The following is a 13,998-nucleotide window of genomic DNA, read 5'->3' as shown; positions in this document are numbered from 1 at the left end:
GAGTCATGAATATTTTTTTTATGATCACTCATTATTAAACCCATTTGCACGTCTCAAATACATATGCCAAATCTCTAAACGATTCGTAAAAAAAACTTAAACTAAACTTGCATCTTTTCTAAGTATGAGTATGGAGGTTTAGATCAAGATATCACATGTATGAGTATTTGATTGGTTTTTTATGATCAAAGTTTAAAATTGCAATATTTTTTGTGACACGTTTTATTTTAGGCCTTTTGGCACATTTTATTTTGGTTAATATTAATGTGCTAAGGTTAACCAAGTTGAAAATCCATTAATTTGCATTTCGGCCCAACCCATTTTTAGTTTGAGATATAATTTAAGTTTTCTTTTGATTAATACAATTAAATTGTTAAGGCAAGGTTTAAAATTTAAAAAAAAAGACTAATTGCACAAATAACATTCCAAATAATATTCCAAATAATCCAAAGGGGTTACATGATTAATCCAAAGGGGTTACATGATTAATCCAAAGGGGTTACATGATTAAATCCAAACGTTAGTACAAAGTTCTGAGTACAAAGAAAATAAGTTGGAAAAATTGGATAAACTGTAAAGTGCAACAGCTTGAACCAGTAAGCTTCAAAGGCATTTCCAAAACCAAAAGTTTAAAATTTCACAGCGCCTCAATCCCAATTCCAAAAGAAACTCTTCAAAAAAACTCTTTCCAAAACCTATTGAATTGCAGCGCCGCCCCCTTTCTAATCAATATCACTTCACCTGCAAAACCAATTCAAAATTAAAAAATAGCTTATCAAATAAGCACTTAAAGAACTGGAAAATAAATGATAAAATAAGCAGATTAATTCTTTACACAGTAAACCAAGAAGAACGCTCAAGAACACGTTCCAATGTCCAGATCAAACAACCTTAAATCCACAAAGTAAACATCCTACAAAATCTGGAAACAGGATCCAACAAGTTATCTCAAAAAACCAACATTCATATATAACAACAAATCAATTAACATTAAGGACACGTATTGGAGATCCAACAGAACAATCAAAGTATTTTTTAAAACTCAAACCAAACCAAAAACACGTTTTGAGATCCCAGAAGAAATCATCAAAGTACTTTTTGTTAACATCAAACATAAAACAACAAGAACACATTCTGGAAACTCCACGAAGCAACAATCAAACAATAATCCATAAAAAATCCAAAACCCTAAGATTCGAAAAACAACAACAGAGTTCAAAACAAAAAGAAGAAGGAAGAAAAGAGAAGGAGACGAAGGACTTATCTTAAAGGAGGGGAGCGTCGCCGGAGTTCGACTTTAAAAGTAAGTCTTCCATTCTCGTTCACCTTTCCACGCCATCATCTTCGCCTCTTCGCGTGGATTAAAACCCAGTTCCTAATTTCTGCAATTCATAACTTCAGAGGAGCGAACGTCACAAATTAAGGTTTATGTTTTTCTTTTTCTTTTGGTACCGATCCGATCATTTGAGGAAGAATTTGAAAAAGGCGAGGTTAGATTTGAGTTCAGAAGCCGAAATAAAGTAAGGTTTGTGTTTGGGTTTTTAGGGTTAGGATTGTTGGTCACCGGAGGAGACGGCGCCGCCGCCGTAGTTGGCCGGCCGCCACCGTCTTCTCCGGCAATGTCGGCCGTGAGAGTGACGACGGTGATGATGAAAAGTTGCATAGCAACTTGGTGAGACGGAATGAAGAGAGAGTGTGGGAATGAGAGAAGACTCTCTCTCTCTCTCAAAACTGGGTTTTTATGTGTAGGTGGTGATGGCTGCATGGACGCCACGTGGCCTCCCCAAGAGGCACCACTTGGTTGGTTGACCCCTGAGTCAACCAGGGGATCCTGTGTGGATCCCCCTACCATATGATGGTGTGCCCTCACGCGCCTACCCTTAATATTTTGATCAGGTCAAAGTATGTTGATCATATGGCACAAGTTTCTCCCTAGAAGGTCAACGTTTGACCAAGCTTTAGGGCTCATTGATGTTTTCGTTTGGGCCAGCTCTGGTTGGGCCCAAAGACCTTTTCTCTATTCAAACCCCTTGTTCTATTTCTAGCAGCATCCAGAGTTGGGCTTTTCTCTTACTTGGCCCATTTTCTTTCATTTTTTAATTTATTCACTTACTTTCTTTTATTTATATACATATAAAAAATATATACTAGAATTTTTATGACTATCAAACAAAAATAAAACAAAAATAATACTTAATAGTAAATATGCAATTATATTGTTATTATTATTATTAATATTTAATAAATATGCAATCATTTGGTTATATTCATTATTTTTTTATTACTTATTATTTAATTAAAATAATCTACTAAATATTTATTTAATTAATATTATTATTATTATTAATGTCATTTAATTCAGATGATTGTTTATTTTTGTGGAGTGTATGTGCATGATTATTATTTATTTATTTATTTATACCGAACCTTGAGTACACATGGATGACATGTTATAATTGTGACAAAATTATGTCGCTTTCACCGATTTAAAATCATTCGAGCCAATTTCAAAAATAAATCACATACTTCTCGATTCAAAGTCGAGCCCATTTTCAAAACACCTTTGTAAGTCGATTACTCTTGGGCCTTCTTACAATGAGACCTATTCGGTTTTAATTAATCGATTAGATAAACTATTCACTAAATAAATTTGATTCATTCACCAAAATACAAATTTAAAACCTCGATCCAACATCGAGTATTCTTTATTAAGAATTAAAAATACCTAATCACAATCAAATACTATTTCACTTAAGAATAAAAGAGGTAATGGTTTTGAGTTTTCAACTCCTCTCCTCGATTATTTAAACACGAACTCTTGTACTCGATTAATCAAACAACCGTCATTTCTAATCCATCTAAGCGCGAATAAATCAAATTCTTTTACATTAAGGAATAAAAAGGGAGATGACTTTGAGTCTTCAATTTTTCTCCTCGACTATTTGAGTACAAGTTCTCTTACTTGGTTAGTCAAATAGTTGTTGTTCCTTTACAAATCTCCAAACCCCGATTAAATCAAAATATTTCCACAGTAGGTTAAATGAAAAAGGGTTGACTTTGAGTTTTCAACTTCACCCATTAATTGGTCGAATACGACTTCTCTTACTCGGTCAGTCGAACAATTGTCATTTTTCCGCAAACATACAACTTAATCAAGTCACTTTCATAACAAATTATACGGAAAGGGAGATGGTTTTGAGCTTTTAACTCCTCTTCTCAAATGCTTGGATGTGAGTTGTTTTACTCAGTCGTTCAAGTACTTGTCGTTCATTCTAAAATACGTCAAACATATACAACCTTATTTTCATAAATATTCAGATGAAACAGAGAGCGGTCTAGAGTCTTCTATTCCCTTTCTCGATTATTAGGATACGAGTTGTCTTACTCGATTATCCGAGTATTCTTCATCCTTCCAAAACACCTTAACTATTATCAAATCTTTCCTACAATTAAAGATGAAAAAGAAAGTGGTCTAGAGTCTTCTACTCCCTTTCCCGACTATTAGGATACGAGTTGTCTTACTCGACTATCCGAGTGATCTTCATCTGACCAAAAACATCTCAACCAATCAAAACATCTAACATATTAATCCCACTTGTCGCCTCCGTGTGACCTAAACTCTTTTCAAAAGAACACTATTTAATCCTTTCTAACGCGCATAATAAACCAATGCTTAAGCCTCCGCCGAGAGTAGACAAACCAACGTTTAGCCTTTAGGAAGCGATCTAAACAGTTGTTCATTTAAAAAACACCAACCAACCGTAGTTCCCCGAACTATGAATGCTCTAATTTCCTTATTTAAGGATACGTAGGCAGGTGATTGTTGTATCTTCGTGAGCACACTAATAAAAAAGCCTCCCCTTTCCCTTTCTAAGGTTCCTATCCATTTCTATTTTTAATAATTTTATAACCTAAAGATAACAAACAAACATAAATTAACACTAAAATCACAAAATTGAACTGAAAGGTTCCCATTGAGTACAACGGACGCGAGGGGTGCTAATACCTTCCTCTTGCATAATCCACTCCCGAACCCGAATATGGTTACGACGACCATTATTCTATTTCCTAAAGGTTTTATCAATATTTTCCTATTCCTTCATTGGGATAAATAAAGTTCGGTGGGGACTCTGTTCAAATGTAATTTTTTCCGCGACCATCACGAGTAATCGTATTTTTCAAGATGCGAAAGAAATGCAAATGTATTTTAAGGAACTTTAATAAACACAATTATTACAAACATCATAGAGAGAAACATTACTCTTTTGATGGCTAAAAAAAGTCTCATTTCATTAATATTGGAAAGATTACAACTTTTGAAGTACACTTTCAAAAGATACAAGGAAAACAGATAGAATCCTAAGGAAGTTTCTGAGAAGAAGATCCAATCCCTCTTTGTAGCTTCCTCTTAAGCTCCTTGGTTCAGTCCTTCATCTGAGTTTATTCAACCATTAGCTTGTCGACAATCATCTTCCAAGCGCATGAGGTAGGAGGATTATTTGAACCAGGAACTGGAATAATGCTAGAGGAAAATAAATCATCTTGAACCTTTCTTTTCTTATTAGCAATCTCTTCATCATTCCTCTGCTTCAAGTGTCTTTGAAGCTCTTTATTCTCTGCATGGATGATCTGATACTTATTCTTCCAAGCATCCCTTTCTTGTTGCACCCTAGTCAAAGCAATCTTGAGTTTCTCCGTGCCAGTCATGAAAATGAGAGAAGGTTTCTTAATAGTTAAAGACAAACGCTCTTGTCGACGATAAGGAATTTTCAAACCGACGACCCTAGCTTGCACCAATTGGAGATAAGGCTCCAAAGAGACACAATCTAGCTTTCCTAGAACTTCTCTTCTTTTCTTATGGACGTGGCGCCAGGCATGCACAATCTTTTCTTTGAATGCTTCATTGTCCTCTCCTTCCTTGAAGAAGAATTTCTCTAAGAAGATGGTGTTGGGCTTGTCCTTCATTGGGTATCCAAACTGACGGAGAGCCAAAATCGGGTTATAGTTAATGCCACTCTTTGTACCAAGAAGAGGTACATTAGAAAACTCACTACAACTATCAATAATTGTCACCCCCTCATAAGCACGATCAAACCACTCAATGTAAGAATGAGTGAAAGACATAATCTTGTGTGGCCATAGCAAACCATCTTTAAGGTCCCAAAAGGCAGTAGATCCAGGCAAGTGTGAAATAAACCACTTGTAGAGCAGAGTTACACAACATATGGCCATTACTCCCTTATGAAAAATCCTGAGATAGACTGAATGGTAAACATCGACAAGCAAGGTAGGTATTGGATTTCCAATTAAGAATATTTTGATAGCATTAATGTAAACAAAGTTGTCAACATTAGGGAAGAGGAAAAATCCATAGATGAGCAAGGCAAGAATAGCCTCAAAAGCATCCATACTATTTATGCTAGCAAAATAACGAGCTTCCTCTATCAAGAATTTAGCAGGCAAGCCAAGAATTCCTCCTTTTGTAGTTAGATTAGCTTTGATCTCAGACATCTTTAAATGAGTAGCTTCTGCAATGTCTTGATTCTTTGGAGTTTCTTCTAAACCGAGAAAGGGAACTTGATCATGGATGGGTAGGCCAATCAAGTGAGAAAACTCCTCCAAGGTAGGCACAAGTTGATAATCTGGAAAGGTAAAACACTGATACAATGGATCATAGAATTGAACCAATGTAGCAAGAATCCCCTCCATCATGTTGGTATTCAAAAGAGGTAGAAGTCTCCCATTTCTATCTTTGAAGTCTTCAGGATTAACCACCAAAGATCCTAGCTCTCTTAAATATTCCAATTTTGGACTTTTGAAAGTGTACTTTTGAGTTCTTCTTCTTCCAAAATCCATAATGAAATATTCATATGATATTTGAAACAAATGCTTTTAAGTTATTTGAAGACTTTAATTAAGATGATGTTAATGAATGCATGAATGTATGAATGTACAAACACATCAAGATCAACAAACATAAGCAAGATATCAAGTTCATGGGTTTGACTTCACGAGCATGAGGCCATGGGTCTAACCATCCCAACAAATGTAAGTACTAAGGGTTTATCATCAAGATAGGAACCAAGGTTCTAAGAAAGTTCCCAGAATCATAATCCCATCTTTCGAATATTACTGGTTTGGACAATTACTTGTCAACCAATAATATTCTCAAGAGAAACTCATCTAAGTGTAGTATCGTGTATCAACTAATTCAGGTTTACACCTTCATAGTCACCACACTACTTCCTAAGAAGGCTTAGTAGGGTAAAGGGATACTAAAGTCATCAGCTTCTCAGGCTCCCAGGTCAAAGATAGAAAATTTCTTCACGATTGCTCGTTCAACAAATACAATCCCTAAAGGGGCCTCCACTGATTGGGGGATTCTCAGGTTAGCTTGTTCGGGATTACTCCACCCAAGCCAACTTGACTATACCACCCTTCTATCTTAATATGTACTCAAGTCCGGGTTAGGACTTATCTTAACACAAAGGTTACCCAAGAAAATATAAACAAATAACTAATAAAACATAGATGAAAACAAAATAGGTATAACCCTCTTGGGAAGCATCCCCGGTGAAGTCGTCATTTCTGTCGCGGTGAGAATCGGAGATCAAGCTATTGGGTTAACTTGACTCTCAAAACATTGATATCACCACCGAACTTTTATTTTCCCAAAGGAAGGGGAAAACATTCAAAATAAACCAAAAATAAACATGCATAGAAAATAGTAAAACTAGGAGCAAAGCAAGTAGAGATCGAAGGTACGGGGGTTGGTTATGCAAATGGAAGGTATTAGAACCCTAAACATATATAGTACTCTACAGGAATCTTTTGATTTTATCTATGTTTTTAAGAGTTGTTTGCATTTTTTATAGGATAATAAAAGGGGTAAAAAAAATTTGGAAAGTGTTAATTTACTAAAGGTAAGTCAAAATTTGAGTTGAGATGCTTCATGTGTACTAAAGCATTTGAAAGTGTAATTGAAAAATCCATTGACTAAAAGTAAGTCAAGGTTTGTGTTTGAAATGCCTTATGTATACTAAATCATTTTCAAGTGTAGTTGAAAGTCCATTGACTAAAGGTGAGTCAAGGTTTGAATGGGTGTTTTAGTTTGAAAAAGGGGTAGGGTTAATGCATGAATGGACAAATAAAGTCAACAAACAAATAAACATTATATGACTAAGAAGTCAACATAAGATCCTTTCCCTTCAGTTTAGGTACATAAAGATACATAAATTGGTAAGCCATGACCAAGATTCTTACATGTTTTTGAAGTATGATGATCATAAATAAGACATGACAAAGTTTTACATAACACCACAAGAGATAGCACATAAACTAGTATGAGATACATATTCAATCATCATGGGAGTTTATAAAGGAAATACTTGAATGAAGTGATAAACAATTAAAAGATATGGATATAACATCATAAATTGGGATAGAATTACAAGACATGATTTAAACAAGTGTACATTACTCAACACAAGGGTATCAAACCACATAAGACAAGTATCATAATCAAGATATTGGTTTCCAAGTCAAGTTGTGACAAGAGAAGGATATTCAAACATGGATCATATGAACATGGTATTGACAAAGTAAAATCCTAAGTGGATCACTATGCATAGAAGTTAAACAAGATGTAAGAGCATGTTAGGGACAAGTTTAGACCTAAACCCTAATCATGGCATGAATAAGAAACAAGCAAGTGGAAACCCTAATCATCTCCTAACCATTCATTCAAACATGTTTTCAAGGTGAATCAATTGATATATTTTATGAATATAATCAAGTTCAAGCATGCAAAGGATAACAATCAACACTTGAAAGAGTGTTCTATGATCATACAAACATTCAACAACAAGAAAAAACAAGAGATGAACCAAATGAGTTGATTAGGATCCTTAAAAAACACTTAAAAAGAACATGTTTTCCATCCAATCAAAAATGGTAAAATAAATAATATTTTTTGGGATTTTTTGGTGTCATCGTAAAATAGACATTCTCGTGAACATGTGGAAAAAAGAATGGGTCAAAAATGTTAAGGGATCATGAAGTTATGGATATTTGAGGTTATGAAGAAAAATGAACATTTAACAAATGAGAAAAAATAAACATTACACTGGCCAGGTTCAAACCCACGTCCTTGGGGTTCCATGCACTGTTTGGAAAAATAAAAACCAAAGTCTGGAGCGAGGGGGATTCAAACCCCAAACCTTTTGGTTACAAGTGACTTTGGACGCGCGCTTCTACCACTGGGGTGACTATACATCTGTTAATTAAAACGGAAAAAATTGTAAATACTATATAAACACGTTTCATTTGACTTTTTCAATGCCAACTCAGCATCATCTTTAACCTCTCTCTCTCATTTTCGTTTTTTCTCTTCCATTATTTTTCCAATCTTCCATCGATCATATCTCTCTCATTTCTCAACCATTTTTCATGAAATAAAGATCAAAATTGCTTAGAAAAATGTAAGGAACACAATTTTATGATAGGATTTAGCTAATACTCAAAGATGGAGATGCACGGAGGCAAAATCCAGAACTGAAACTTTAGGTTTCATGCAACTTAAATTCACATAAACAACAATATAAATTACATGTAAGCTAATGATCCTTCTTAACATAATAAATGTTACATGTTTGCTTCAGAAATCAAAATGAAATAACGTATGCATGATGAGTTTCAAAGTGCAAGAATATACCTATTGGAGCAAAGTCCAATGCCTCTTCAACACTACTTTCAGCTACTGTTTGATGCTTCTCCTAATGCTTATGAGTTCACAAAAGATTATTGGAACCTTTGGTTTGCAGAATGCACGAGCCAAATGAGAGAATGGAGGTTAAGGTTGAAAAGCTCTCAAGAATGAAGTTTTTCTTGGAAAGCTTGGTGTGTGGATAGATGAGGATTTTCCCTCTATTTATAGGGATCCTTGATGGTTCAAGAAGCCTCAAATATCATAAAATAATTGTGGCTTGTACTGGTTTGCTTGCTTGGTTGGTTCTTGCATAAAACATCAAGTGGGAAGCATGGCAAAAGCATGGGGGGCATGGAGTGTTTTGTTGAGCTTTTTCTGAAGTGTAGGAGTTAACTTGAGTTTTAGAGTTGGTATGTCTCAGAACCAAATCCATTTGGGAGCTCAATGGTACTTAATGTTGGGTTAAAGCCACTTTACATAAATGGAAGTGTAACCTTTATGCCAAAAATGGAATGATTCATTATGTAATGGCTTGGTTGCTTGGATAATGACTCAAAAGTGTGTGTGATATTCTGATTAGAGTGATATTTAGAAGCAAGAAGTACATGTACTTGTGGATTTGTTTGGATTTGTAATGTACTTTGGCTTGAAATTTGATCTATGAACCATTCCATGAGGTTGTCTTTCCAAATTTGATTCTCTTAGCTCATGCATGGGAATTTCTTGATCTTGGACATTTTGGAAAGATGGAATCATGATATACAACTTTCATGTTGATCACTTTGCTTTAATTAGTTGAGATCTTCGTGAAAAATTGGCATAAAGTTGGTCACTTGACTAGGTCAGCATGCTAAAAATTTCACTAAGTGTTTTACCACTTGACAAACAAATGAATCATCCACTTCATGGCCCCATATATCCTTATTCGTGCATTTTTTGAGGTTTCATCACCTAGGGCAAAGTTGAATTATGAAGCAAGGTATTTAATCTTATAATTGGAGCAAAGAAAATAGTGGCTTGGATCACAAGTTATGGCCTTGGAAAGTTGGGTACTTGGACATGATTTTTAGGGACTTAGTAAAAATTTCAAATTCTCCATATTTGCCCTTTTTGCAAGTAACCTTGATTTTCTTGACAAAACTTGATCAAATGACTTCAATGATCATATTTTCATAATACTTGACTTGAAAAAGTCCATATTTGACCAAAAATCTTAAAAGTCAAACTTTGACTTTAAGCATCTGTTGACTTTTTTCATCAATTGTGTTCAAACTTTCATGTGTTTATGAACCTAACCTCTTGAGCCATATGAATTGTATGAGTGGTTTATAAGGGCACATTTGAATACCTTGGATCATGCCTCAAACCACAGAATCGTGCTATGGTCAAAGAGGCAACATTAAGCTGACTTTGACCAAAACCCTAATTTTGAGTGTCAGATGAATTGTGGCTTGATGAACTTGAATTGAGGTGAGTACAAACTCTGATTGTTGATGGAAGGAGACTCTTGATCACCTTGATATGTCTATGATCCCACTAAGCCCTTATTGATCCATCCCTTGCACTTCTTGATGTCAAAACCCTACTTGCAAACAAAGCAAAGCAAGACATATATATATTTTTTGTATTTTTGTGGGGTTAGCAAAGCATAAGGATATATACAAAAGTATTTGATGACCTTGATGTTATGAAAATGATAAAAATGATAAAGGATCTTAGGAGTGAAATTAGGGTATTACACGTACTGCTGCATGTTTGGTCGCTTGACATATTTTTCGTTAAAGACCCGGTCTCAGCATGCCCATGGGTACTAACCTGGTTTGTGTTGTTTGGTGAGTTGGTCTCGAGCCCAAGCGAATTCAGCCATTCACCCCCCCCCCCCCCCCATAACGTTATAGCTTTTGGGCCTCCTTCCACGAATTCACTTCCTGCACCTCCCCCCTGATCTAGGGACCATTTCCACCTTTTACATTATTTTCCTTTTGGTTGATTAATTCTAATTAATTTGGTTAGATTTTAGGATTAATATAATCATTAGAATTTAATTATTCTATTAGCTTAATAGGTTTTTAGAAATGTTAGTTTAATTTTAGAAATATTATTGTAACAAGTTTTTAATTTAATATATTTATGTATTGGAAAATAATCAAGTTGTTAGATATTTTGGAAATTATAATTGAATAGAGTTTAGATCTTGATTATCTTAATAAGGTTAATGTATTTTTAGAATTGTAATTAAAAGCTATTAGGTATTTAGTTTTTAGAAATTAGAATTTTATTAATCCAATATTAATCAATTTTTAGCATATTGACCATTTTGCCCTCATGACTTATAATTTTGATTTTTTATGCATACTCCCTCAGTTTAGGGCCTTAATCAAATTTGTTTGTTTTTTAGCTGATTAATTCAATAGATTATTATTATACATAATTCAATTATTCATTTCAACCACATTGATTAGTGTTGACCAAATGTCACTTTGGTCAACCAAATCCTTTCTAATCATGTTGTAAGCCTCAAGCCTCATTCAAGCGATCAAAAGACCCTTGATCACTTATTATGACAAGTTCATTACGCTCAAGCTATTGTGGATATGTTGAATCTCTAGAGCTCAAGACCTCAAGGTTCAAATTCAAGATCAAGACTTCAAGTCAACATCAATCAAGCATAACTAGCAAAGTGGACTACATTCTCAAGCACAGTAAAGGTGTCAACACTCGACAAGTGTGATTCAAATTAAAAGTTATAAGCCTTAAGCAATGAGGAATGATGAGATGGAGTTTCCTCTTATCCTTGTCTAGAATGACTCTCAGTATGGGGCGTAGGCCCTAGCTATTCAAAGCATTCTCCCTTATTCATAGACTTTAGCATAATTCGTATCAAACAATTGTCAAGTCTTCTCAAGTCTTCAACAAACAACATGGCATCGTCAAGATCAACAATCAAGATTTTCTCAACAGTCAGAAGCCTCTAACAACACTTGTCAATCATGATAAAGGTTACGCGTTATGAGCCTTAAAGTAATAAGGAATGATGATACAGAGTTTCTCATATCCTTGTCTATAGTGACTTTACGTACGAGGCGTAGGCCCTAGCTATTCAAAGCACTCGCCATTATTCCTAAAATTTAGTGCAATTTGAATCATGCAATTGACAATTTCTTCTTTCAACACCCCAATGGCTGAACATCTCTTGCTATCAGCAATTTGTGGTTGTACACCCTCTTCTAATCTAATTATTTGCCTTGTGAGGTGTTAAACATTGGCACATTCTTTGCCTTATGAGGTGTTAAACCTTGGCTATTCGATTTTGATATGTTCTTTTTGTCTTGTGAGGTGTTAAACCTTGGCTATTCGTTTTTGATCTTTGCCTTGAGAGTCATAGACTCTAGCATCTAACTTTCTTTGCCTTGTGATGTGTTAAACCTTGGCTATTCGATTTTGATCTTTGCCTTGAGAGTCATAGACTCTGGCATCTAACATTCTTTACCTTATGAGGTGTTAAACCTTGGCTATTTAATTTTTATATTTGCCTTGAGAGTCATGGACTCTAGTATGTGTTCTTCTTTGCCTTGTAAGGTGTTAAACCTTGGCGCACTCTTTGCCGTGTGAGGTGTTAAACCTTGGATATTCGATTTGGTCTTCGCCTTGAGAGTCACGGACTCTGACATATTTGTCTCTTTACCTTGGGAGGTGTTAAACCTTGGTTAGCCAACTCAATCCTTCTCCTTGAGAGTCATGGACTCTAGCACTTGATTCTCTTTGCCCTGTAGGTATTAAACCTTGACAACTCAGTTCCTTGACATCACCATTTATAAACTTTGGTATTGATACCTTATCGTGAAGGTCATGAACCTTGTCACTCCTTTTCAGCCTTGAAGGGTTTTGAACTCTGGAAAATCAACCTCGTTCCTTTTGTTTCAGCCGTAGTAGGTGTAACACCTCAAAATTTGCCCTCCTCTTCTTGGGACTAGCTTAGTCTATTGCATTTCATGTTTTAGGACATTAGGCATTTGCATATTGCATATCATGTGAGAACAAGCAAGTCATCCTCTAAGGTCTTGTCAGAGATGGAGAAGTTGTATGGTTCAAGCCTGAGGGTCTTATTAAATTGATCACCAACCATCTGAGGGTATGCACTTCAATTAGGGTTTTCTTGATCCTTCAGAGGTTGAGCATTATCTTGTTGGAAAGGGTACATCATCATCATCATGGTTATGTCATCTGCAAGGGGTTTATTGTTCAGGATTTGGTTCCTTGGGGTTAGGGTTTTGACCTCTGGTCAACCCTAATCAATGCCATTCTACCAGTCAGGGTTTTTCAAGGAGATGAGGTTATTTTCTTGGTGTGGATCACATGATCATTTTGAAGAGCTTGTTAGAGCTAGGGGTTCATTTTGGAACCAATTCCTCAAGTGGTTGAGGCTCAAGCTGGTCAGAGCACTTCTAAGTCATCTGTCAACTAGAAAGTCAACAGTGAAGGTGAGAAAAACAAGAAAGGGGGGTTTGAATTGTTTGAAAAATAAGCGCTTTTGCAAAATGAAATCACACAATGATTTTATACTGGTTCGCTTATAACACAAAGCTACTCCAGTCCACCCGGCCAAGGTGATTTCGCCTTCAACAAGGACTTAATCCACTAATCTTGAAAGATTACAAACAACCCCTAAGAGAGAAGAAAATCTCTTAGTCCTCTCAAGTCTACAGACTACAAAGAGTCACTTGAGGAAATCAAATAAAAATAAGATACAAGATGTGTAATCTAGAGTGCTTCTGAGAAAGCAAATATTACAAACTTAAGAACAATTTTTCACTTGATAAGCAAAAGCTTAGTGAAAATCTTTGAAGAACAAAGATGTTTTTCTTGAGCGTGATATGATTTCAGTATAGTTTTGGCTAGTGATTTTCTTCGTATTTACTGAATGAGATTTCTTCTCTATTTATAGGAGTTGAAGTAGAGTTGAAGTAGCGTTGAATCTGTTGGATATTTAGATGTAGTTACGCCATTCCATTAATAGCTTCTGCAGTAGACTTTTTCACTTAGAAGTGACTACTTACCACAATTAGTATCTTCTCTCTTGGAAGTGGAGATTAACGTCTCTTTCTAATTGAGGAAATCCATTTGCAGAACTTTAACTTGGCTTAAACGTTACTTCATCATGATTAACAATTCTGATTAGAGTCTTTGTGTATCTGGAGAAACTGGCTTCTGATGTTATCTCTTGAGAGTTCAGAAATCGCTGATAACTTCAGAATTTACAGAAGGCATTTGTTCAGAGTCAGAGCTTCTAG

At 35.3% G+C, this 13,998-nt stretch overlaps 1 protein-coding gene across 1 annotated transcript; it reads right to left on the bottom strand.

Moving 5' to 3' along the window:
• Window positions 1-4,440: 4,440 nt before the first annotated feature.
• Window positions 4,441-5,712, bottom strand: LOC127081157 (uncharacterized). Its single transcript, XM_051021440.1, has one exon. The coding sequence runs from the start codon at window positions 5,710-5,712 to the stop codon at window positions 4,441-4,443; it is 1,272 nt and encodes a 423-aa protein (XP_050877397.1).
• Window positions 5,713-13,998: the final 8,286 nt, after the last annotated feature.

This window comes from Lathyrus oleraceus, chromosome 5 (genome assembly GCF_024323335.1).
Source record: "Lathyrus oleraceus cultivar Zhongwan6 chromosome 5, CAAS_Psat_ZW6_1.0, whole genome shotgun sequence".
NCBI classification, from domain to species: domain Eukaryota; kingdom Viridiplantae; phylum Streptophyta; class Magnoliopsida; order Fabales; family Fabaceae; genus Lathyrus; species Lathyrus oleraceus.
The sequence above is the reverse complement of the archived record's forward strand: the minus strand, read 5'-3'. Positions and strand labels throughout refer to the sequence as shown.